General features: G+C 47.8%; 1 protein-coding gene across 1 annotated transcript in view; it reads right to left on the bottom strand.

Moving 5' to 3' along the window:
• The window catches only part of PNKD (PNKD metallo-beta-lactamase domain containing), a 45045-nt gene that overhangs the window by 5998 nt on the left and 13643 nt on the right, over window positions 1–25404 (bottom strand). Inside the window, exons 2-7 of the mRNA XM_081935833.1 lie at window positions 21521–21636; window positions 19454–19566; window positions 1731–1789; window positions 1026–1118; window positions 589–752; window positions 138–224 (exon numbers count right to left, since the gene is read on the bottom strand). Of these exons, the coding sequence (XP_081791959.1) occupies window positions 138–224; window positions 589–752; window positions 1026–1118; window positions 1731–1789; window positions 19454–19566; window positions 21521–21636 (632 nt within the window). The remainder of the gene's footprint in view (window positions 1–137; window positions 225–588; window positions 753–1025; window positions 1119–1730; window positions 1790–19453; window positions 19567–21520; window positions 21637–25404) is intronic.

Here is a 25404-nt window from a genome sequence, read left to right as displayed (position 1 = left end):
TCTTAAAGTTCTCAAGTTTGGACACCCCTGTTCTAAGGGGAGAGAATGCAGGGTTTTTTTTTTATTCTAAGTTCAAACACTGGGGAAAAGGGGGAAGGGGAGTTGAAACACAAAACGAAAAGGGATGCATGGTCTACCTGGCCAAAGCAGGGTATCTTCAGCCAAGTTAGCTGCAATGTCTAATGAAGCCAGCATTGTTTCTGGTGTGCCTTCAAAGATCCGACCTAGAGATCACAAGGAACAAATTCATTCAGCCAAGAAGGAGGACACGAGGGACACTTCGCTGCCTGTATTTCAATACAACGGTTGGTTTCCTCTTCACATACTGCACCTACCGATGCCTTCCCTCCCCTTAAATTTGTCCCCGCCTTCAAACAAACCGCTACATAATTTCAGATAGGAAGGTCCATGTTTTCCATGTTTTAGGTACTGAGAGGCAATTCCAGATGCTTGCAGAGGTGTCTGCTGCCCTCCAATGGCTAACAGAGGCAATATTCCCAATTCCCATCAGGGAAGGAAATAATTCATGAGGGTGAGCCTGCAATACGAGGAAGCCAAGTTGGTTTCCTCCTTCAACTGGAAACTTACCACAGCCAGAGAGGAAGAGGAGGTCTCCCGAGAAGAGAGAGCTAGGACCTTCAAACGGTTTCCCATCCAAGACATAGACCATGTGCCCGACAGTGTGACCTGGAGTAAAGAGGGCCTTGAAGTTCAGGTGCCCAATCACTATAGTCTCATTGTCTATGACGGGACTGAAAAGGAACAGCATGTTTATAGTCACAAGCTGAAAGGGACATCAGAGAGCCAATCCCAAGTCGTCTTATAATATTTAGAAGAACACAAAACAATAAGGTGAGTCGCAGGAGAGGAGGGCCATTGTTCTCCATCACTCTCAAGACTATTATCTCTCTAATGCAATCTCCAAAAAAGGTCTAGCTGAGAAGAGGATTTGTCTTCACACTGTAAGACCAGCATGTTTTATACCCACCTTCACCAAAGGGGAGCAGAAATCAAAGATCACTTACTCTGTCAGTTCGGGAATGTCATCAAAGCTGCTTCCGAAGACTCGGCAGGAACCATACCATCGCCGCAGGGTTGTGTTCCCTCCACTGTGATCCCTGACAGAGGAGGCACATTTAAGTATGAAGGCACCGAATGTCCACCTTAATTCACTTCCATCATGATTGCAATGCCACGTCTACAGGCATATTTTCCAATAAAACCTGCTAGACTACAGGAGTATCAAACTTGACTTCATTGGGGGCCGCATCAGGGTTGTTTGATCTCGGGGTGGGGGGCAGCTTGACCTCACTCGTCGGGGGCGCCTGTGGTGGCCCGAGCGTTCTGCCAGCGAATACGGGCTCCCGATCTCCGTATTTGGCTGCAATGGCCTCCTGCAACCCTCTGCCAGGAGAGCTGCATGAGCTCCGTTTTCGCTGGTAGAGGCACCACGGGCCGGTCCTTCACTGTTTCCAGAGTGGCCCTGCAGGCCAGATCTAAGCAACCCTGTGGACCGGATCCGGCCACACACCTTGAGTTTGACATCCCAGTGCTAAAATAATTTCTTCCAAGGAAAAGATTAATTTCTCACGTGCACACATTTGACCTAACAAATGATAGCAACAACTCTCTTCTGCTAAGATTTTACTTAATATACACACATTTTAGAGTTTTCCAACATTTCCCCTTGTCTGCAACCCATCAAGAAAAGGGAAAAAGAAATCCCTTACCAATGTTTATGAGTACACAGGATAGCTTCCAGTGTCACTTTCTCTTCCTGAATCACTCTCTGTGTGAAAAAAAAGGGGGAATTCAAGCACTGTTCTATAAGTCCACTACATACATACCTTTTTCCCCCACTTGAATTTGGAGTCAGGTATGGCATCTAACTAAGCAGGTGCATGATAGAAGTTTGCTCTAGGAGGACTCCCACCACATTATCATCTTTTGAAGAAGACGAAGGGGAGCCGGGGGGGGGGGGGGGAGGATTACGGATGTATGCATGCATTATTTTGCAGATGTAACAGCACACACCTTTTGGTACTTGGCACTCCAGAGTTTCCTTTTATGGAAGTGGACCATTGAGGCAGGGGTGGTTTCCGGCCGCCATTACTACTGGTTCAGTAGTAAAAAGAACTTGTGCGCGTGTGCGCATTTTCACTTAAAATGATCTGCACATGCGCACATCATTTAAAAAGGAATAAAAATTAGATTTTCCCAATGAAGACTGTTCTGCGCATGTGCAGAACAGAAAATCAAGATGGCACCGCCAATCATAGAACCGGTACAGTCACGTGATCGCTAGAGTTACTACCTGTTCGGCCAAAACGAACCAAATAGGTAGGAACCCACCTCAGCATTGAGGGCGACGGATATGCTAACTAGAAGGGACCTTAGCAGACATGGTAGGATTTTTCAATGTTAAATGATTTTCTTCATATAGAATTGTAAAACTATTAAGGTTCCAACTAGTTTCCACGTATTGCCCATAATTATTTTTTAAAGGCACAATGGTTGGAGAGGGCTCCGGACACCAACAAAAATGGAGGCCTTCTATCCATTCTTCTCTGAGGACTATTTTCAGAGTATTCCTGTTCTAAGAGGAAACAGTTAGCGAGTCGAGATTAAAACAGGGATTGGGAAAAGAAGGGAGAGGGGGGAGAGAGGGAGGGAGGAAGGGAGGGATGTCCATATTGACAGGGCAGAGGGAAGCTTTCTGTAGCAGCCTTCATTAAGCTACGAGAAGTGACCCATAAAAGGCCACCATAATGAACAGATGTATGATCTCCCAGTTTCACTGTTCTCCTGCAGATGATTCATTGCCCTGTACTGATGTTACCTACTTTGGATAATGAAATATCCAGAAGGAAACACCCAAGCACAGAGAGCACCAAGGACTCCTCATTTCAATTTTGAACTACCAATATGTTCCTCTATCACAGCGGTTCTCAACCTTCCTAATGTCGCGACCCTTTAATACAATTCCTCATGTTGTGGTGATCCCCAACCAACGCTCCGTCGTGCCAAAACCCCGCCCCTCGGCTCCGATTGGCTTGGAACCCAATAACCAGAACACAATTTCTCCCCCCCTCCCCCCCACACACATAGACTCCCTTTCTTCTTTTTTACATTTGCGTTTCTCCTCCTACTTCCCTGCGTGTGTATTTGTGGGTGTGTGCGTGCATGTGTGTGCGTGCATGTGTGTGTGCGGGAGAGCGACACAGCACGCTTTAGAGTCTAAAGAGTTAAAGAGTTCCGATGGTCTTAGGCGACCCCTGTGGAAAGGTCGTTCGACCCCCAAAGGGGTCACAGCCCACAGGTTGAGAACCGCTGCTCTATCAGAATAGAAGTATATCTCTTATCTCTCCCTCTCCCTCTCTCTCTCTCCCGCTTCTGCTTTTGTAAAAAACCAGAGTCACGGAACTAGAAAAGGGGGTTGGTGGTGCTGATGTGTTTTATATAGAAATTGCAGTTCCACAGCTATTTTCAGACCAGTATCTTTCCTCTGACAGTTGATAAAGCAATAGGGGAGGGGGGGAGAAGGAGAAGAAGAAGAGGAAGATGTGGTTTTGATCAGAAAGCAGCCAAGAGGAAATGGTCAAAACTTCCTTAGGCCCAAGGCTTTGTGACATGGATGTCCATGTGCATTCACACACACAAGAGCCTATATTTATGTCAGGAAAGGAAAAAGCTGAGAATGCTACCACACAAGATTGTCCAGATTCTGCTACTTTGTGTAAAGAGGGCCTAGAGCGGGGGAAGAAGAGAGAGAGAGAGAGAGAGAGAGAGAGAGAGAGAGAGAGAGAAGGCAAGAGTCTTTTGGACAGGGATCTGATAGCAGGGGCAGTTAAGTTCATATAAACACAATTGCTCCACCTGTACAAGATCACACTTGACTGCTGTTTGCACGTCAATGCCAAGTATTTCCAGTTGTTGACGTTTCTGATTTAGCAAGCCAATTTCCTTGCCTACTGCTCCTAGAGAGTTATACGTAAGCTTCAGTGTCCAAGAAGATACCAAGTTTTTGACTGTGGGCCATTATTCCATCCAAAACACAAAAGTACCTCCTCCATCTAGTGTTCAAACTGTCATTAACTTGGGATTTTTTGTCTAGCTGTGCTGGCCTCTATTTATTATGCCTTTAATATTAATCTCTTAAGTAGTGTTATTGATTTCCTTACCACAAACCATTACCAAAATGGCCTGCTAAGATGATCTGTTTTGATTTAATTTTTTTTAACAGAGTAATTAACAGCCTTTATGATACTAGGTAGTTACTTCATCTTCATATCTGAAAACTATTCACTTTACTTAAATATCACCTTTCCTCTTAAAAGAACCATAGCAGGGTACCAAACACAATATCATAATATAGCAGTTAAATCACCTAATAAAAAAAGCAGAAGATACCAATTAACAATAACATAACCAGCATTAAATGGTTTCAACTATTGCAGTATTTTCTCACAAATATCTGAATGAGCAGATGTTTTTTGCAGTTATCTACATGATAACTACTGGTCTTAAAATGGGAGGGGATTGCATATTGTGCCCTGCTGCTGAGAGCACGCTATCACAAATCTACAGACACTGCACCAATCCAGTCATGCAAATATTATCCTGACTTCAATAAGTTATGTTCTTTTAGTTTAGGAAAAGGGCGTTGGTACTTACCTGATACGCCTCTTCTCATAGTGGGGGAGGAGTATCCAGGATAGGTTGCCCTTGTCCTCTCTTGATTGGACTGAGTCAGATAAGCTCTTTTAGCCACGCCTTGGTCACCAGGCTCCACCCAGTTATCGGCGAAGAACCTCTATCCGACTCGCTGTGTCACCCACTCTAGACTTTATTTTAGTTTCAAACCTTTATTTATTACTTCAACAGAACAGTTCAACAAACAACATAACAATTTCGCAGCATACCCATATCAGAGAGGGGCTGGATACTCCTCCCCCACTATGAGAAGAGGCGTATCAGGTAAGTACCAATGCCTTCTCTATAATGAGGGGAGGAACATCCAGGATGGGACGTACCAAAGCCTACACTTTAGGGAGAGTTATACATTTGAGTATATGCCCAAACTTATGCCTGGTGAGACCTCTCCCCCGCCTTGTGAACAGCCTGCAACACCCTACGTCCCAATGAGGCTTCCGCAGAAGCAAAGGAGTCCAATGTGTAATTCCTCACGAATGGTGAGGGGGAAGACCCCGTGGCTGCCCTACAGATCTCAGATAGTGAGGCCTGCGTGGCCCAGACCACCAAAGTGGCCGTGCTTTGCGTAGAATGAGCTGTGATAGAGTTTTGCAGACCCCGTGCCTGATAGGCAGAAGCAATACAGGTTTTTAAACACCTGCCTATCGTGGTGGAAGTCACCTTGTTCCCCAGGGACCCCGGCTAGAAGGAAACAAATGGGGCTTCCGACTTCCTGTTCCGCCTGGTTCTTCTGAGGTAAATCCTCAGAGCTCTCCTCACGTCCAAGGTGTGCTACTTCCTCTCTAATGGGTGAGAAGGGTCTGGGCAGAAATTGGGCAATATCAGCTCCTGCGAGCGATGGAAGCAAGAGCAAACTTTGAGTATGAAGGAGGGGTCCAACCTTAGCACCACCCTGTCCTGGTGGAACACGCGGAGATCTTTCCTGGTAGACAGAGCCTGCAGTTCGGATATCCTCCTGGTGGAGGTGATGGCCACCAAAAAGGCCAGCTTAAGTGTCAGGAACTTCAGAGAGACAGTATGTAATGGTTCGAACGGAGGGTGTGTCAGAGCGTCCAACACCTTGTGTAAGTCCTAGGAAGGGTACCTGTGCACAGGTTTAAGATTGGAGGAACCGGTTCCTTGAGGAACCGCCTGACCATCGGATGGTGAGTCAGTGTCTGAGATCTACCGCACAGGAGTACTGATGAAATGGCTGAGACCTGTCTCCCAATCTTGTTGGGAGCCAACCCTCTGTCCAGCCCCGCCTGAAGGAAGTCCAGAACTTGTGCAACAGTGGCCCAGACCGGATCGTGGCCCCTAGAGATGCACCATGTTGAAAAAGCCCACCATCTTTATTGCCCCTCGTTGTCAGGACAACTTAGCATTAAAGTTCAAAGGATTTGGGAGGTCAGGTCTGGGCCAGCTGACCTCTTTTTCATTCAAGTTTCGTTTCCATGGAGATCTTTCCACTTTTACAAAGGTGGAAGGCTTTTACAACCACTTAAGGAGTAAGACTTGGAATCTGCATCAGGTTTCTCTTTCTTTGTTAGGCCACATGTGTTTGGCCTTAACAACAGCAGATCAGATTACATAGGTTGGAAAAGGGTGGGCTTGCTTTATCCTGCGATTCCTGGATCCCTTCCCCTGGAGCTCAATTAGATGGAAACAAGGTCGATCTTGCTTTCAAACAAGGAGAGAGGAGACATGCTTTTTTAACTTTGCAGGATCTGCTTTCTCAGTGTATCAGAGAAGAACAAAAACAGGCTTTTCAGAGCAGATTGAATCAGCTAGGTAGTAGACGCTGCATTTTTCATGCAACTCTTGGTCCCTTTTTAACACATTTTCTTAATCACAACAGAGTCCTTCATCTCAGGAAAGATAATCAGCCTTTCTCACTGAAATGGGATGTTCCTCTTTGCTCCAAGAGAGGGTGGGGGGAATCCGGGCAGCTTATTTCAGTTAGATTGCTAACAGAGTTTGGGATTCAACTTCAATGTCCCTTTTACTTGAGGGGAGCTCAAAGTAACCTCATCTTTACACTGTTCTGCCTCGAGTGGTTGCCCCACCCCCATGCCTGCAGAGGTAGCAGGGAGGCTTGAGGAGAATGCCCCATAGTGAGGGAGACTGCCATCCCTGGATAGAGCCCCAGATGCCTGAGGTATCAATGAGAATCCTCACTTGCTGGGAGGGATCCTCCTCTGTGATCTCATCAGGCTCCAGACCAGGGGGAGCCTTCTTGCTGATGGCGGTATGGCAGATGCGCCCTAGGGCTTTATGCCTCTCCCTTTCATATTTAGAGCCAGTGTTGGGAGGCTTGGAGCCAGAACTTGCCTCTTTAGCCGCCTTAGAGGAGGTGTGCTTCATTTTGCTCTTTGCCGTGCCGCCCCCACCCTTGGATGGACCTTCAGGGGTAATCTCTAACCTGATTGGAGGATCTTCTGCCCCTCCAGTGGGGCTGCCAGCTTTAGAAGCGAGGACTTGATTCCTGCCTGTGTCCTCCGAGCTGCAGAAGGCTGCCATCTTGGGCCACGTGGGGACTCTCCTCCCCCTTCTTTTCAAATGGCACTGCGTGGCAAATACAACAGCCCTGCCGGTCAGGGCTTTGAAAAAGCGGCTTGTGCTACTAAGAGCTGCTGGTTAGAGCTTTGAAAAGTGGCTTGTGCTACTACGAGCTGCCGCGCTCTCTCCTGTGGCCTCCTGCTGTTAACAGCAGCTCGCTGAGAGCCTTGCCGCCCCCTCCTCCAGCTGCTTTCCTTTCTCTTCCTTAAAGGGAAAGTTTTTCCTTAAAGGGAAGACCTTCTTTAAAGGGAAAGCCTCAGCAGCGATCTGAGCCTCGTTGCCCTGTCTGGGCTTCTCCGGCTAGTCAGGCACTCAGAAAAGGATTGAATAGGGCTTGCATAAATCGTGATAGCAAGGTTGCCAGAACACAGGATGACAAAGCCCGAGGTGTCGAAAGGAATCCTCACCTGGAAGGAGGGGGTCCCCTTCTGCAGCCCTGCCAGGTGAAGAGAAACCTGGTAATCTTCCCTCAGGTTCCAGGCCAGGGGCGGGGGGGGTCTTCCTGCTGCTGGCCTTGTGGCAGATGCGTTCCAAGGCTTGGTGCCTCTGCCTTTCATACTTGGAGCTAGGTTTGGGGGGTTTGGATCTACAGCCTGCCTCTTTAGCCCCCTTGGTGGAGATATGCTTCCTTTTGGTCTTTGCCTTGCCTCCCCCACCCTTGGCTGATGCCTCCGAGATGGTTTCTAACCTTTTTAAGGGCTCCTCAGTGCCTCCGGTGGTGTTGCTGGCTGCAGGGCTGAGTGCTTGGCTCCTGCCAGCCTCCTCTGAGCTGCTGGGGGCCACCATCTTGGACCACATGATTTCAAAATGGCTCCCGGCTCCAAATTCAAAAAGCTCCTCTTCCTGGGAGTACGTGGAAGCGGCTTGTGCTTTTGCAGGCTGCCATGGGGCTTCCGCTGCAGCTGGGGGCTCTCTGTCACCTCCCCCTGCCTCCCGCAGCTCTTTCTGAGCCTCTCCGGCTCTCACCTTGTTCTCTGGCGATCGCTGCCAGTGTGGGCGCTCTGGGGCATTTTAAAACGCCACGGTTCATCACTCAAGAGGGGAGTGGTGGAGCGCTCCAGCGCCCTTAGAGCCTCCTTGGGCGTTGCCTTGCTGCAGAGGCCTCTGCGGAGCTCGCTTGCCTGTCTTTGGTGAGAGTCCTCACTTAGTGCCCTGGGTCTTGCTCTGTGACCTGGGCTGTGCGTCGCCTTAGCGGTTGCTGCGCTGGCTTTCTGCCACTGCTGGGGGTTTCCTCAGCCTCTAGTAATTGATCAGGCAGTGTGGAGGCAATTTCAATCGCTTTTGCAGCAATTTAAAATTTGTCCTTTAAGATTCTTCAGGATCTCAGGATGAACACAGCCGTACGTTGGTGGACTGAGTCGATAACTGGGTGGAGCCTGGTGACCAAGGCGTGGCTGAAAGAGCTTATCTGACTCAAGAGAGGACAAGGTCAACCCATCCTGGATACTTCTCCCCTCACTATGGAGAAAGATGGGCTCAAACTAAAACCTTGGCACCCTTAGGAACAGCAATGAATAAAGGAAGCTCTTGTGAAATATGAACCCACTCCTTCAGAAGGAAGGATTTTCAATTTTCTGGTTCTCACCCAGCAACCAATGCTTCCAGGTAGCTGCTCAGCACCTGCTCATGAACCAAAATCATAACAGCTCTTTCCCCAGCTGACTACCTCTAAATATACAACCTGGGTAACTCCCAGCCAGCTGGGAGCTGCATTTGGAGATGTCTGCCTGGAACAAGCTGGCTTTGATAGAAACCCTGGAGGGGAAATTCCAAGGGGATGGGAGACAAAAATCATTTACAGTATAGCATCCTCTCACGGTCTCATTCCGACTCTGGATACCTGATCTTTCTCTCTTAAGCAATCCCTCTGGCTTCTCACAGCTACACTTGATATTTTATTCCAACCACATCTGAACAACAGTGAAGAGCTGGTCCTTGAGAATAACAAGAAGAGGCAGTATGGCAGGTGTAAAAGTGTGGGGAAAGATGAGGCTTGACAACTGAGGAACGTCCAACTCTATTTTATTACGCGTTTTAACAATAGCAAGCAATACAGGAGAGAAGCCCCTTTCCTTAGCCTGACAGCTATTTATACGAAGAGCTGTCAGGCCAAGGAACCAATCAGGAGCGCAAGTCAGCCCGCCTTCAGCCATGCCGCGCCTGATTGGCTAAGGCGCAGCATGGCTGTTGCTGGCTGACAACAGGGGGGAATTCCCCGGTCGTAAGTCGGGGAGGAAAGAATACAATACTCCTTCCCCCCCAGCGAGTACGCATGCGTAGCAGTGGAGCATGCGTAGTCGCTAAGATAGGCTGGGCGTCGACGGACACGCCCAGAACGCCGCAGAACTGGGCAGACCGTCGGAGAAGGAGGTGGTGTCCGTGGGAGCTCCTCCCTGAAGGGAGTGGAGCTCCGGGCGCCATCTTGAAGGCCTACCCCAGCCGGAGGAGGAGGCGGAGACTCAGGAACAGGTAGGCAGGGCCGGGGAGGCGCGGCCGCTGGCGGGCTTGAGTCAGGGAACTTTGAATTGTTGCGAGGGACAGGCTGGCCTGATTGAGGGAAGGCCAAAGTCGGTTTCAACGGCGGAGCTGGTAGCCCAACGGGGGCTGAAACGATGGAGGGCTGTGGAAGGCGGAAGGCGCCTGGAACAGTCTCTGGCGAAACTCCTTGCGGCCTGGGCAACTGCCACGGCTGGGGAAACGGGTGCGGCGCCAACCCCAGGGCCTCGGGTGGAATTGGCGAGGCCGACTCTGCGGGGTTGTTGTGTGGATCCAAAGGTTCGCGGCGCCTTAATTGATCCACGTGGCGGCGCCAGTCTGCACCGTCGGCGGTCCGGACCCTGTAAGAGCAGGGGCCGGTTACAAAAGTGACGGTGGCAGGCACCCACTTAATAACCCCGGAGAAAGCCCTAGCCCACACTGGATCGCCCTCACGGAAGGAACGGGGAGGGGGCCCCAGGTTGCTCGGCTGTGCCTCAGAATAGGTTGGGTGCAACCTATCTAAGGTGGTCCGCAGGCGCCGGCCCATCAGCAGCTCAGCTGGGGTTTTGCCGGACAAGGGACACGGGGTGGAATGCTGAACCAGGAGGTAAGCAGCCACCCTCGTGGGCCAGTCGCCCTTGTCCATTCGGCCTAGGGCGTCTTTGGCCGAGCGGACAGCGCGTTCCGCCCGGCCATTGCTGGCCGGATGATAGGGAGCGACGAGGGCATGCCTGATGCCTTGGGTGGCCAGGAAACCCTGGAACACGGTGGACGCAAACTGAGGACCATTGTCCGACACAACGACGTCTGGCAAGCCGTGGGTGGCAAACAGGCGCGTCAGTGCTCGGACAGTGGCCTCGGCTGTGGTGGAGGTCATGATGAGGAGCTCCACCCAGCGCGAGTAAGCGTCCACCACAACCAGGAAAACCTGACCTCGGAAAGGCCCGGCGAAGTCCAGGTGGAGGCGTGACCACGGGCCGCGGGGAATCTCCCACTCCCGCGGCGGGGCCGCCGGAGGCGCTGGACGGGAGACCTGGCAGGTCGAGCACCTGGCAACCCAGGTAGCTATCTCGTCGTCCAGCCGGGGCCACCAGACATAGCTGCGCGCCAATGCCTTCATGCGCGCTATGCCCGGGTGGCCCTCATGGAGGCGAGATAGCACCTGGTCACGCAGTGTGGGTGGAATGATCACCCTGTCCCCCCACAGGAGGCACCCACTGTGAAGGGACAGCTCTAACTGCCTGGCCTTGTAGGGGCGGTGGCCGTCGTACACCGGCCCCTCAGGCCACCCCCGCAGAACCCAGGTCATCACCTGGGAGAGGGTGGGGTCGGCCAGAGACGCTGCCGCCACATCGCCCGCAGAGAGCGGCAAGGCGAGGTCTGCAATGGCCAAAACAGACATGCAAGGCACTGTCTGAGGGTTGGAGACGGGCAAGGGGCAGCGGCTGAGGGCATCAGCATGCCCTAGCTGCTTGCCAGGGCGGTAGACCAGGGCATACGAGTATGCCGCTAGGAACTCCACCCAACGTGTCATCCGGGGTGACAGAATGGGAGGGGTCGGACGGTCACCGGCCAGAAGCCCAAGGAGCGGCTTGTGGTCAGTGAAGAGCGTGAAATGCCGTCCGTAGAGGTATTCGTGGAACTTTTTAACCCCGGACACGGCAGCCAGAGCCTCCTTGTCGATCTGGCTGTAGTTCCTCTCCGCTGGAGAGAGTGTCCGGGAATAAAAAGCTATGGGGGCTTCTGAGCCGTTGGGAAGGACGTGGCTCAGGACAGCCCCCAAACCCACGGGGGAGGCGTCACACGCTAGAGTCAGGGGCATCCTGTCACTATATTGGACTAGGACTGCCTCTGACGTCAGCATGTCTTTGACAGCCGCGAACGCATGCGCTTCGCGGCTGCCCCAGCGCCAAGCTGCCGATCGGTCGAGCAACCGATGCAGCGGCTCGGCTAGTGACGCCTTGTGTGGCAAAAATGGCGCGTAGAAATTTAAAAGCCCCAAGAACGACCGCAGCTCCGCCTTAGTGGCGGGGGTGGGGGCGTTCTTGATGGCTGCGACTTTTGCAGGGGTGGGGTGGATTCCGTGGGCATCTATGGAGAAGCCGAGGAAATCCACTTTAGGCACAGCAAATGAACATTTGCTGCGCTTTAATTTGAGACCCGCGCCCCTAAAACGGTCGAGGACCTTCCCCAGTACTTCGAGGAGTCCTGAGCGGCTGGATGCAGCGATCAGGACATCGTCGAAATAGGGTACAACGCCAGGGAGCCCATGGAGCAAACGCTCCATGAGGCTCTGGAAGATCCCCGGGGCCACGGAAACGCCAAATTGGAGGCGGCGGCAACGGAAAGCCCCTCGGTGGGTGACGATAGTCTGCGCAGCCGCCGCTTCGTCATCCACCGGGAGCTGCTGGTAGGCCTGCGCCATATCCAGTTTCGCAAAAATACAGCCCTGCCCCAGGGAGTGGAGCAGGTGCTGTACGACAGGGACTGGATAGGGGTTTGCCTGAAGGGCCAAATTGATGGTTGACTTAAAATCGGCGCAGAGGCGTATGGAACCGTCGGCCTTCACAGGGACCACTATTGGGGTCTCCCAACGCGAGTAGTCAACAGGCTCCAGTACGCCCTGCGCCAACAAGCGGTCAATCTCCTCATCAACTTTGGCCCTTAAGGCAAAAGGCACTCTGCGGGCCTTCAGCCTAATGGGAGCAACCTGGGGATCTAAGTTAAGAGAGATGGGGGTGCCCTTGTATAGTCCCAGCTGGCCGTCAAAGACGTCCGCGTAGGCGGAGATGACAGCAGCTACGTCAGGGGGTGTGTCTGAGATGGAGTGCACCCCCTGCACGGAGAGACCAAGGGCGGGGAACCAATCTAGCCCCAATAGAGCGGGGAGGGGCTTTTCAACCACTAGGATTGGCAGGCACCCCGAAAACCCCCCGTATTCAATCCTGACTGTATGGCAGCCCAGGGTTGGGATAAGTGACCCCTGATAGTCCCTCAAGGCCACGGGGCTAGCAGACAGCTGGCGTTTTAGGACGCCGGGGCACAGTTTCTGAAAGTCAGCCCAGGCGATTAAGGAGCGGGACGAGCCGGAGTCCACCTCCATTACACAAGGCGTGCCCTCAATGAGGACAGACGCCTTGATTCTGTCCGCACCTGCGGAGGCCTGGTAGATAGCCTCTGCAGGGGCGGCTGCTGCAGGGCCTGGCTCCACGGTGTAACAGCTGGCCTTCGAGCGCGGCTGGCGGCGGGGCTGCTGCTGCGGTCCGGCTGTCATCTGCTGGCCTGTGGCTCCCTGGGATGGCGGCGGTGGTAGCACAGCTCGGCAAACTTGGGCCAGGTGCCCTTTTTTCGAACACCGGCGGCAGATGGATGCCCGGAATGGGCAGGCTGACCGGTCGTGGCTGCCCCCGCAGCCCAGGCAGGCTGTCACAATCTGGCGCGGAGGTCGCGGATTGCGGCGTCTCTGTAGTTCTGCCAGGCGAGCCACAAGTTCTTCCTCTTCCTCAGCCGGGCTCGGAATGGGCACCAGCTGATCAATGAGGCAGGTCTGCGCTGGGGAAGGGTGAAACGGGTGGCGGTCCATCTCAGCGACGGATTGCTCCGACAACTCCGCCGCCCGTGCATCAGCGACCGCCTCTGACAGGGTGATTTCTGGCCGGGCCAGGAGACGCCTCCTCAGCCGTCGGTCCCTGATGCCGCTGACGAATTGTTCAACCAGATTGTCCTCCAAGTCAGAGAACTCGCAGGGAATGGCTGTGGTCCGCAAGGACTGGAGGAACTGGCTGACGTCTTCGTGCGGCTTCTGGACGCACTGGCGGAAAGCGTATCGCCTGGTGATCTTCGATGGGGTCGGGGCGTAATGTCCCTTCAGCTTGGCCATCAGCGTGTCCCAGTCGAGGTCGTGGACTGGCACAGGGGCTGCCAACGCCCGGGCGGCGTTGAACATCGGGGTTCCGCAGCTACTGAGGAAGAAGCTGCACTTCTCCTCCATCGGAATACCCCGTTTTCCGTTGGCTCGCAGGAAGCACTCAAAACGCTCCAAAAACCCCGTCCATCCTTCTCCGTCGGTGCCGAAGGGAGCGAACGGGGGCAGTGAAGACATAGCGGCTGGGAGTTGTGCGGCTCGGGGAGCTAAACTCAAGCGGCTGTGTAGCAGAGGTCGGGTTCCGTCAGGGTCGTCGCCTCAGCAGGATCCCACCTTCGTCGCCAGTGTAAAAGTGTGGGGAAAGATGAGGCTTGACAACTGAGGAACGTCCAACTCTATTTTATTACGCGTTTTAACAATAGCAAGCAATACAGGAGAGAAGCCCCTTTCCTTAGCCTGACAGCTATTTATACGAAGAGCTGTCAGGCCAAGGAACCAATCAGGAGCGCAAGTCAGCCCGCCTTCAGCCATGCCGCGCCTGATTGGCTAAGGCGCAGCATGGCTGTTGCTGGCTGACAACAGGGGGGAATTCCCCGGTCGTAAGTCGGGGAGGAAAGAATACAATAGCAGGTGCTTCTGAAGAAGAGAAACTTAAGCAGGAAGGAAGGGATTTTGATCATATAACCTTCCTGCTGCTCTTACCGCTCTAACTTTGGAATACTCTTGGAAGTACCCAGCTATTACTTAATCAACTGCTTTCCTTCAGAGGGGAGGGAGGCAGCAAGAAGCAGACTTGAAGAGTCGTTGAGTCCTTTCTTAATAGGATGGTATCATGCATGCTAAACAGTGGAGAAGAGGAAGGCAGAAGCCAACTGACTTATGTACCCTTAAAGTTCTTTGCAGATTGCAAATAATAAGTCAAAGGAGAATCAAGCAAATGTGCACTTAAATGGGACAGTAGGTGGAGGTCAAAGGGCATACTACTTATCAAGCCAAGCATGTGTCTACTCCATTGTATATAAAAATAACTTCATGATAATAAGAGCCTTAACAGAACTTCCAGGCAAAAATCATGAACAGTCAAACCTGAAGCAGCTGGTTCATAAACCAGATCTGACTACCCTCTTAAAAGTATTTTTAAAGGGGGGTGGAGGTAGAGAAGAGAGAGAGATATCAAGAAAACTATAGGGATCTACATTTAGAAAAATAAAGTAGAAGTACAATAACTTACTACTTAACAGTTTGCCCTGCCTTCTACTTAATGTTCTAGTTATTTTCATCTGGGATGTGGTACTGAGACTCCTTTGGTGACTTTACTAGATAACCTACATCAAAAACTAGATAGGAGTATGATCTGTTTATTTCCTTTAGATCTCTCATATCACTGGTTATGGTAAATTTATGGGCAATCTTGCACGTACTATTCTAAGAGATTCTGTCATTTTTGTTTGGGCATGCCCAGAAACCGTAATTTTATGCCTTGGCGCGCATTTATGCTGTTCTACAAGATTTTTGTTTTCTGAATGCTATCTACATGAAACAATTGGAGGTCATGCAGAGCTTTAAAAGATATAATCAGTATGCTCTACTGCAGGGGTGTCAAACTGGCGGCCCATGGGCCGAATGCATCACACACAGGCCAAGCCCCCTCAGCTCCGCAAAGGGGGAAACCATCACGATACGTCACATGAGAGCAACATGATGCTGCGAGTTTGATACCCATGCTCTATTGTTTCCAGAGAACGCTAGTTTGAGATTTAAGATTACTCATTGGCCCCCCACAATTAGCAGGTGGCAACTCTGATGAAAAATGTGCATGGCAAAAATATGGCTAGTGTTCTAGTTATGACCTCTCCCTGAGCCAGTGAGTGAAAGTGAGCCATGCCTTGTTTACAATCCTTGTACTGTAATGTACTTAATGGCCAGAAATTAAAACTGATGTAGAATGTAATATCAAGACTGCTGACAAATGTTTGCACTAGTTATCAAGCACTTTCTAGGCACAAATTAAGGTGCAGACAATGAACTAAAGCTCAAGGCACAATTATTGGCAAAACCGCCTATCTCAGTATGGACCTGGCCAGTTCCTTTGGTCAGGAAGCAATGCCTTACTGAAATGCCCCTTCTGCCAGAAATTTCATCATCAGGGACCATCTCCTTTTTTCTATTGTTTCTGCCCACCCTTCCAGATCTAGTAGAAGGGCCATAAATCATGCTTTCTCAATGACAAATACCTGCCCTGTGGAACAGCATCCTCCTGAGATTTGGACAGCACCATCTACATTAGTCTTTTGCAAGGCTCTGAAGACCTGGCTGTATCCCAGGCATTTGAGTCAGGTGAATAGATGAGCTCTATTAATACTAATGGTGAGCAAGATGGGCGGTGCATCCTTGATCATGGGTAGTTATGTTTCATGTATTTCTCTGTTTAATTCTAGGGTTAGAATAGGGGTAAGACAGCGGGTCTCGCATGCATGAGTTGGACAACTGCTATACTCACTTACTACAAAATGCCTTCTCTTATCCAGCTTCCAGGCTATGGATACACTCCTTATAAGGAGATGCATTTGATTCATGCTCTCTCATTATTTAAGAAGATAGTAAAACACTTTCATTTACCAAACATTTCATGGACCATATTTTTCGGAGTATAAGATGCACCCTTTTCCCTCAAAAAAGAGGCTGAAAACCTGGGTGCGTCTTATACACTGAATACAACATTTTTTTGCCTCCTGAAACCCCACCCCTTCACCAAGATGGACGTGCATAGCCTTTAGGAGGCTTCCAGAGTGCTCCTGGGGGCGGGGGGGAGGGATGAGTGAAAACAGGTCATTTTTTGCTCAATTTCGCCCCCCCTCCAGCCCCCAGGAGTATTCTATAAGCCTCCTAAAAGCTATGCATGCATTTTTTTGGCAAAAATGGGCCATTTTTTGCTCGTTTTGGGGGGGTCACCCCCAGAAGCACTCTGCAAGCCTCCTAAAGGCTATTCATGCCTTTTTTTGGAAAAAAAATATGGTAAATTATTTTAATGACTGCATTTAATGTTGGCTTTGGTTTTAGCCAATTTTTTGATGTTTATACTCTGTATATTTTAATAGTTGCAGACTGTCTTGATTGTTGGAGTAAATAGAAAGCTGGGCTATAAAGACAGTAAGAATAGCTACGTTATCTTCTTTTGATCTACAGTGATTTGTAAGTGTAGTGAATTTAGATCAGGTACTTTCCACACATTGTGAATTATGGCTGTTTGTTTGAGATTGCTTAATGAGACAGTTAAATCCAGGAACTTCCTGATTTGTAATTCAATACTATGAAAAATAAATTGCACTAGGTCTCAGTTTAATGACAGTCTGGCACCTCAAATGTTTTTTGACTCCCAACTCCAAGAATTTCCATACTGGCTAAAAATTCCAATCCAAATAAATCCAGGAGAGCACCAGGTTTGGGAAGGTTGGAAATACTTTGAAGAATTGTAGTTTGGTGAAGTTTCTTATAATGTAATTTCTTATAAGTTTCTTTCTTATACTGAGCCTCGGTGGCGCAGTGGTTACAGTGCAGTACTGCAGGCTACTTCTGCTGACTGCCGGCTGACTGCAATTTCGCAGTTCAAATCTCACCAAGCTCAAGGTTGACTCAACCTTCCATCCTCCCGAGGTGGGTAAAATGAGGGCCCAAATTGTTGGTGGCAATATGCTGACTCTGTAAACTGCTTAGAGAGGGCTGTAAAGCACCGTGAAGCGGTATATAAGTCTAAGTACTATTGCTAGTGCTATACCCTGATATCCTCCCATGGCTATAGTTCCCCAGGTTCTACATACATACCATAGACCTTGCTTACCAATTGCCTCATTCAGTGACCATTTGAAGTTACAATAGTGATGAAAAAAATAAATTTACAACCAATGTCTGCTTTTATGACATTTGCAACGTTCCTCAGTTTTGTGATCATCATTTCATTCAGTATATATTGTCCTGTACCAGAGCTTTGGTTTTTATTCCTTTTCCCCTTGCAGAACAAAGAGATTGGGTAGGAAGGGATCACAATGCGGTTATATTCCCCATTATAGGCTTGCGTATTCTCTTGTAATCCCTTCCTCTCCAATCTCTCTACTGTGCAAGGAGGGGAGAAAAGAATAGCAATAGCATTTAGGCTTATATACCATCCCATTGTGTTTTGCAGCCCTCTCTGGGTGGTTTACAATATAAGCATTATCTGAATATTGCCCCAAACAATCAGGGTCCTTATTTTATGGATCTCAGAAGGATGGAAGGCTGAGTCAACTTTGAGCCTCGTAAGGATTGAACTCTAGACTGTGAGCAGAGTTTTCCCACAATACTGCATTTTAAGCACAGAATGGATCAGGCACAGGAGAGATTGCCTCAGATTGCTTTTTTTTTATCCTTCTCCCCTTGCTTTCGGGAATACACTGGGCTGTTGCATAGTATACTTGAGGTTGCTGGTATCACCTCATTCTTTTATATGTACATTCCCCACTGTGTGCAATTGCAGTGCATGTAATATAATTAATTCATTTTTGTTAATTACCTTGGGGCCAGGATGAACATACTAAAGGGCAGGAGAATGGAAAAAAGGAATGCAGTCATGGTCATGTGATTTTCCACTCAGCCACCACTTCACTTAACAACAGATCTGCTAGTCCAAATTGTGGTTGCTAAACAAGGACTACTTATAAATGTTAAATCAGCACGTGTGTGGAAAGAGGTCCTTTACAAATGTCCCCTCCTAGAAGCTTTGAGATTTATGGGGTAGAAGATAGCTGGCCTACCAGACTTTGCCAGAGGAAGGATTTAAATACTGATCTTTTGGAATTAGGGAGGGTAGAGGAGGAATCCATTTTTTTCCTTTCCCAGGAATCAAGCTTGAGATGAATTCTTGAGAAATGCTAGTTCTTTCCAAAAATATGATAAACTATTTTCCTTTTGGCCACTTGCCTCGTACAAAATTTAGCCTAATTCATCCAAGAGACTTTTTCACACTCCCTTTCTACTTCATGCTTAACATCTCTATGAACTTATAGCAACCTGTCATTTTCCAGCTGGCTTTGATAAAAAAAAATCCAGAAGCCACAATCAAAGCAGGCAATTCCTCAATTGCATGGGCCACTGCATGGATATTAAATATGCTTGCATCAATGCAAGAGATCAGACCAACTGATTACCAAGTCCATCTTCTTAACAGGACAGCTGGAGTCTATTTAAAAACATTGGTAGGAATGGCAATTTCCCTTTCTAGATTTCAAACGTCCATGTTTGAGCCACTTTATACAGCAGAAGAGGCAAAAACAAAGCAGGACTTGTTACTAGATTTGTGGGTGATTTGCAATAGATCTGAAAATATCTGATTGCTAATTGCTGAACAGCAATAACAAAAAAATAACAAAAAATAAAAATAATGTATTTTCCCGCCATCACTGACTTAAGTAACTGAGATAAAAACAACAATAAACAAACAGTACTGGATATTTATACGATCAGACTTCAAAGTCAGTTCTAGCATCCAAATCTATTATTTTATCTCAGCCACATGCACAAAAACGTCCTTTCCTTAATTCTGCTAAGAATTTATGTGCTTTAAAATGAGATTTTGTACCCAACACCATTTGATTGCTTCTACAAATCACAACAGGAGTGGGGAACCGGAAGAACTTGGTTACTGCTGAAAATCAATGTTCTGTAACAACAGGTCCAATTTTGAGGGAGGAAATGGAAGGTAATTTAGCAACTTCTAGAGAGCTCATGGGTTCCATATCCCTGAATAAGTTAGAAAAAGTAGACCCACACTCCTGAAATCTTCCTATCTTCACCTCTGGAAGAGAGGTATCACATCTGGTTTCTCACCTGTACAGCCAAAGGATCAGAAGGGTCCACAACCACAGCACTGTTGGAGCCAGTGTCAACCACAAGATAGCTGTAATTATCAGACAGGACAGGGATAGGCAGGATCTTCAAACCTGAGAAAACAGACAGAAAGCAAAGAAGGAAGAAAAGGAGGAAAATGAGCCCAGAAAACCCTCCATTGAACCTGCAATATCTATATTGCTATTTGGAAGTATATTTTGTTGGTCACCTTGAATAATTGTTTAAAAGAGAACTTTTTAAAAAGATATTGAGACATTACAATTAGAAGAAACAAAAGTGATTTTAAAAGTTCGATAGAGTTAGATAAATGGGAATGAAATTATAAATTAACAATGGCAACTGCATATAAAGAGAATTTGTACAAAATGTTTTATAGATGGCACATGACACCTGAAAGATTGGCAAAAATGTTTAAAGACAAATCAACCAAATGTTGGAAATGCCACCAAACGCTGGGATTGTATTATCACATGTGGTGGACATGTATAAAAGCGAAAAAATACTGGGCAAGAATTCGAATGTGGTTGGAGAAGATGACGCAGCAACATATTGACTTAAAACTGGAATTGTTCTTGTTGGGTATCTTACCAGGGAAATAAAGTAAAGAAAATGTATATTTGATTATTCATGTAATAACTGCGGCTAGAATTGTATTTGCAAAAAATTGGAAAGCTGAAGAAATCACTAAAGATGAAAATGTGATTATATTAGTTTGTGTAGAAATGAATAGATTAACACTAGCAATAAAAGGAAAGGAAGAATCTGATTATTATAATATATGGGGGTTATTTTATCACTGGTTAGAACATGAATATGAATAAAAAGTATAAAATTAAATAATTTAGGAACAGAAATATTATAACAGGAGATATGTTAAGTTGTAATGTTAAAATAAGAGTATGTATGTATGTATGTATGTATGTATGTATGTGTATGTATATGTATATGTATATGCATATGCATATGTATATGTATATATGTGTGTTACAACCCCTGGTATGCCCAAATATGGGAGGGAGCTCACTACTCCCCCTTTCTGTCCTTCGGCTCATTACAGAGGACCAACAGCCCTGGTTTGATTCCCAGTAAGGGTATGGCTAGCTGATGAGACCTAAATAGGTTGAAATAGATCTATACTAGTCTCCCCTTTATTTATTTATCAGCACAAATACAACACACACACACACACACACACACACATATACAATATATATGTTGCATTTGTGCTGATAAATAAAGGGAGACTAGTATAGATCTATTTCAAGCTATTTAGCTCTCATCAGCTATCCATACCCTTACTGGGAATTGAACCTGGGCTGTATTACATATTAGGCAGTTGTATTAGCCACTAAGTCACAGGCTCTCCTCCTTTATCATATATATATTTTAGTGGTAACTTACAACTATTATGACACCAAAAAAAATTGTACTCAAAGAACACACTGATTACTGAATGATGAAATGTTTCTTTTAAAAGGGAAACAATAAATGTTTACCAAAAAAAAAATGATTTTAAAAGATTGGCCTATGCAGCCCAGCAGCTTTCTAAGTTTCAGAGAGATGAGAGTTCCTTGAATGTCTTTATCTAATGAGCAATAGAGAAAAACGCTCAGTAATTTCAACCAGGGTTCTGGAGGCATAGAAGTTCAAGTACAGTAATCTTGCTGTGTCTTCCATCAAACGTGCTGCAATCTCGGCTGATCTCAAAGAGCAAGCCATGAAACTAGTCAGCGTCCTTCCCAAGGTTGCTGACCAAGTCAGTTTGTAGAATTTTGCACCTGTACAAAAAGTCTTCTCTGTACAAATTGTTTGTTCAATTCAGGAGTATGAGTATGATTGAATCCCAAACATACAAGCCTAATTTGACTCATTAATTCATTCTGGGGGCCATCTCAAGAAGTTAGTTTCCCTGAAGGGATTTCTTCACTATCCAGTTACTGCTTCTCAAAATTCATTGTCCAGAAGTTAAATAAAAAAAAAATTGCCTCAAAACAATGCAGTAGGTACTTCTATCCAAAAATGCAATGGAAAAAGCCAAGCTCTCACCACTGAACTCCACAGGCTGGGGAACTGAGTGTCCATGGGGATAACGCTGGCGTGCCTTCTTTACCTGCCGTTTATATAACAGGTAGCCCAGCCGGGTATGGGCGTAGAGATTATACCTGAGGAACCGGAGAGGCAAACAGAGAGGCAATTCAGAACAAGTTCACAAACAAAGACTTGGGTACAGTACATTCCTGAGGATGATACTTAACAAAGCAGAGAAATTAATAGCCACCACTAGAGTTGCTGAACCATCCAGAAAACCAAAAGCAGAAGTACATGTAATTAAAAGAGACATACATATCATCTACACTCCATTCAGTATTCTAGGAATAAACAGGTATGCACCCTCGAGCTGTGCCAAAGGTGCCAGAAAACTCAAATTATACAAGTGTACACCCAGCTTATTTTTCTTTCTTTGACAGATGTTTATTTCGTCTTGTCTGCAAGTTTCTGAGGTTATTAATTAAAAGAGACTGAGAGTTGCAATGTCTTTTACATTGCTCTAGTCAAAATACATTTGCAAACTGTTAACAGAGCTAGTATAAAAGCTGGTTTAAAAGAGAGCCTACCAAACACATGCTTTTCTGTTTTGTTTTTTTTAATGGAATTGGAAAAAGTTGTTGGGTTTTGACCCCTAGACAAAAAATACTGGAAAAAGCACGCGCGGTATCTAAACTCAGAACAAATCCAGAGAAACAGAGGAACCGTTTTTCAGGCCAACTGCAGCCAAGACATTCCCCCAATTCAGTGTTCCCCTCTGGATAATTCTTGATGGAGAGATGAACCCTTAACTGCGCCTCGTACATTACTGTATCACCCTGAAACTCTTGGCAATCGATTCACCTTCTCATTTAATGACAACTCACTGAGTGACTGTTCAATCAAAGGCACGGACAAGTGATATTTATGATCAGTTCTTATAATTGTGGACATTGCAGTGTCTCTCTGTGGTCATGGGATGATAATCCCAGTACTCAGTGACTAGCTCACAATTACGAAGCTACAGTGTGCTGTGGTCACAACATCACCATTTGTGACTTTCACTGCCGCCTTCTGATAAGCAAAGTTCATGGGAAAAGCCAGCAGGAGGTCACAAATGGCAAAGACACAACATTTCACTTAATAATGATATAGGATTCACTTAACAACAGCAACAAGAAGTGCCAGGAATGCTGTCGCTAAGCAGTGTAGTCATGTGATACCACATTTTACAACTGCATCATTTAGCAACTAATGGCTGTTGTTGACCAAGGACTACAGGTGTGTCTCATTCTTAAAAGCTCCTCATCAATCCACAAACTTCTGGAGAAAAATATGGAATCACCATCAAGCCAAGATTTTCTGCAGCAATTTTGTGGTGGGCGCTGCCAAAGATGGCCAAAGGTGAGGATCCTGGTGAGAAGGGGAGGGGGAGAGAAATGAACTCAGAGAACCTCTGTGCGAGAAGACTGGAAACACATAGGAAACATGAAAACTGTGAACTCCAGCTTGTTGGCATGAAAGTAGATCCTGCTTAGAATAAAATTCCCCATCTTGCTCAAAGCAGCTGTACCATGCCAATAAAAACAGATCCCACAAGCTGCATGTCAAAGCTACATGCATCAAACAGCAGAGTACACCAGCCTTAAAATGCATTGGATCACAAGCTAGCCCAAGCTCAGGGTGGATGATGGGTTGTAATCCCATACTTCTAAGAGTCTCGCAACAGAAGAATAGGGCTACTTATATTAAAAGTGGCTGGGGAAGTTTCAAGAACGTTAGATTCATAAAAGTTTGGAAGTGAGCCAGCTTTTCTCCCAAGGTGCCCCCACTCCAGAGCCATTTCCTGGAAGATTGAACAGCCTCTAAGCTGAGTCCACAATAACTTCCTTCAACAAAGCAACATCTGAGAATCTAGTTTTCCTGTGTTATCAGCTGCAGCATACACATGGTTGAGCCTTCAGATTAAACTTAATGAAACAGTATCCAGAGGGTGTTTTTTTTCCTAGGACAGCAGGCCCACACAAACTCAGAATGGGACAGGCAAACCACACATACAAGAAACCTTCTTTCCCTGCAGGAGTGAAATCATTTTATCCAAAATGTCTGCAGATGGGCTCAAATCAAGAGTCTCTGAAGGAAAAGATCTAAAATCTTGCATTTAGGTAGCAGTGTTCTATCAGGGACTACTTAACCAGGATCCTCAGATCCAAGAATAGGAAGTCAAGGACCACTGTGAAGCCTCCAAAAGACACAACTGTAGCGATAAACATCCAAATTTGGTCCCTGGGTATCACAGTCAAAAGTCTTTCAAAGACCTGTTTTCCATACATTTCTTTTTCTTAGCTCACAGGCTAATCATTCCACAGAGATTTTATCATTTTGAAACCTAGCTGTATAGATTTTAACTATTCTATTCTAAATTCTATTCTAAATATTCTATTCTAAATTCTCTCAATAGGCATAACAATTCTGTATCTGATCCCCATATGGCACGCGCCACCACATCTTGTAGGGCCCGAGACCAAGGTGGTTCCTGCATCTGTTGAAGGCCGGGGTCGGCCTCAGAGTGGGCCAGAGATCCCTCCCCCGCTAAGGAGTCTGCCTCATCAAGGGAGTCCTCAGCCAGGGAATGACTAGGGGAACCAAGGGAGGGCCTGGAAGGGTTGGGGGAGAACCCAAAGTCCTCTTTGACTGGCAGAGAAGGGGATCCCACTTGCTGGGCGTGGGCAAGGAGGCAGCAGCCCCCTCCTCCCCGGGTAGAGGTGCTAAGGGCTGCTGTTGCCATGCTGACTGGGCCCTTTGGAACTGCTTCTCAAGGGCCTTCTGGCGTCTTTCAGCCATCTTCTCCGCGGCCTTGGAGGGCTTCGTAACCTTAGGGCGCTTACCCTTGTCAGGGCACCCCACCCCATCACCTTTGGCAGCAGGGTTGGGCCTGCTGCGCTTACTGGTTGTGGGACCAGCCTGTGGGTCCACTTGCTCCTCCATCTGTACTTGTTGAAGAGCAGAGCCTGCGATGGCTGACAGGAGTGGAGCAGAGGAGGCTGAGGCAGTCCTTCGGTGCTGTACGCTGTCGCTCGGGGCCTGCAGGAGTCGAGTGCAAGTGGGTCTGGAAAAAAATGGCGCCGGCTGAGGGAAGCCGGGTGCCTGCAGATCCGCGCTGTCAAGGCAAGGGTGAATGGTCTGGCAAGACTCAAAAGAACCCCTGCCTGAGAAGCTGGAGAGAAGGAGCCCGTCTGGAAGCCTGGAGCAAGGCCCAAAGTTAAAGGTTCTCTCCGCGGCGATCTGCGGTGAGAGCAGGCTGTGCGGCAGAGGCTGTAGCCCAGGAAAAAAGCGTGCCAATTTTGAAACCAAAATGGCGGCCCCATGCACGCTCTCACCTGGAGCAACACCGGGGGGGAAGCAGGAAGTCAAATGCAATGCGGAGGGGCTCTAACTACCTAACTGACCCCCAAAGTCGTCGGCGATTGCCAAACGAAGCCCCCGCGGTGCGGCTGCAATCGCTGTAGCGAAAGCACGCAACGCTCCAGGCAGCCTGCCTCGCGGGTTCAACTTAATCAATTAGGAAGAATTAAACAACCAACTGAGGAGCTAACTAAACTATACAAACAAACAAGAAAGGAGCTACACTACGCTATCTATGGGAACCAGCCTGCTGCACAAGGACTGGATCTCCCCAAAAAGCGTCCTGTAGGGCAACTGAGTTTTTTTAAAACTGAGCCTCTGAGGGGAGCGAGAGGCGGAGCTACAAGAAATTTGAACTCAGTCCTTGGGCAGCAAGCTGAAGTTAACCCATGCTTGGACACTCTAAGCAGCGCCTAGGAGAATGCTGTTACCTTCCCACCAAGGTGGTTCCTATTTTTCTATTTGCATTTTTACATGCTTTCGAACTGCTAGGTTGGCAG

The sequence above is a fragment of the Natrix helvetica genome, assembly GCF_964273705.1.
Source record: "Natrix helvetica genome assembly, chromosome: 1".
NCBI lineage: Eukaryota > Metazoa > Chordata > Lepidosauria > Squamata > Natricidae > Natrix > Natrix helvetica.
This window is presented reverse-complemented; position numbering and strand designations above follow the sequence as displayed.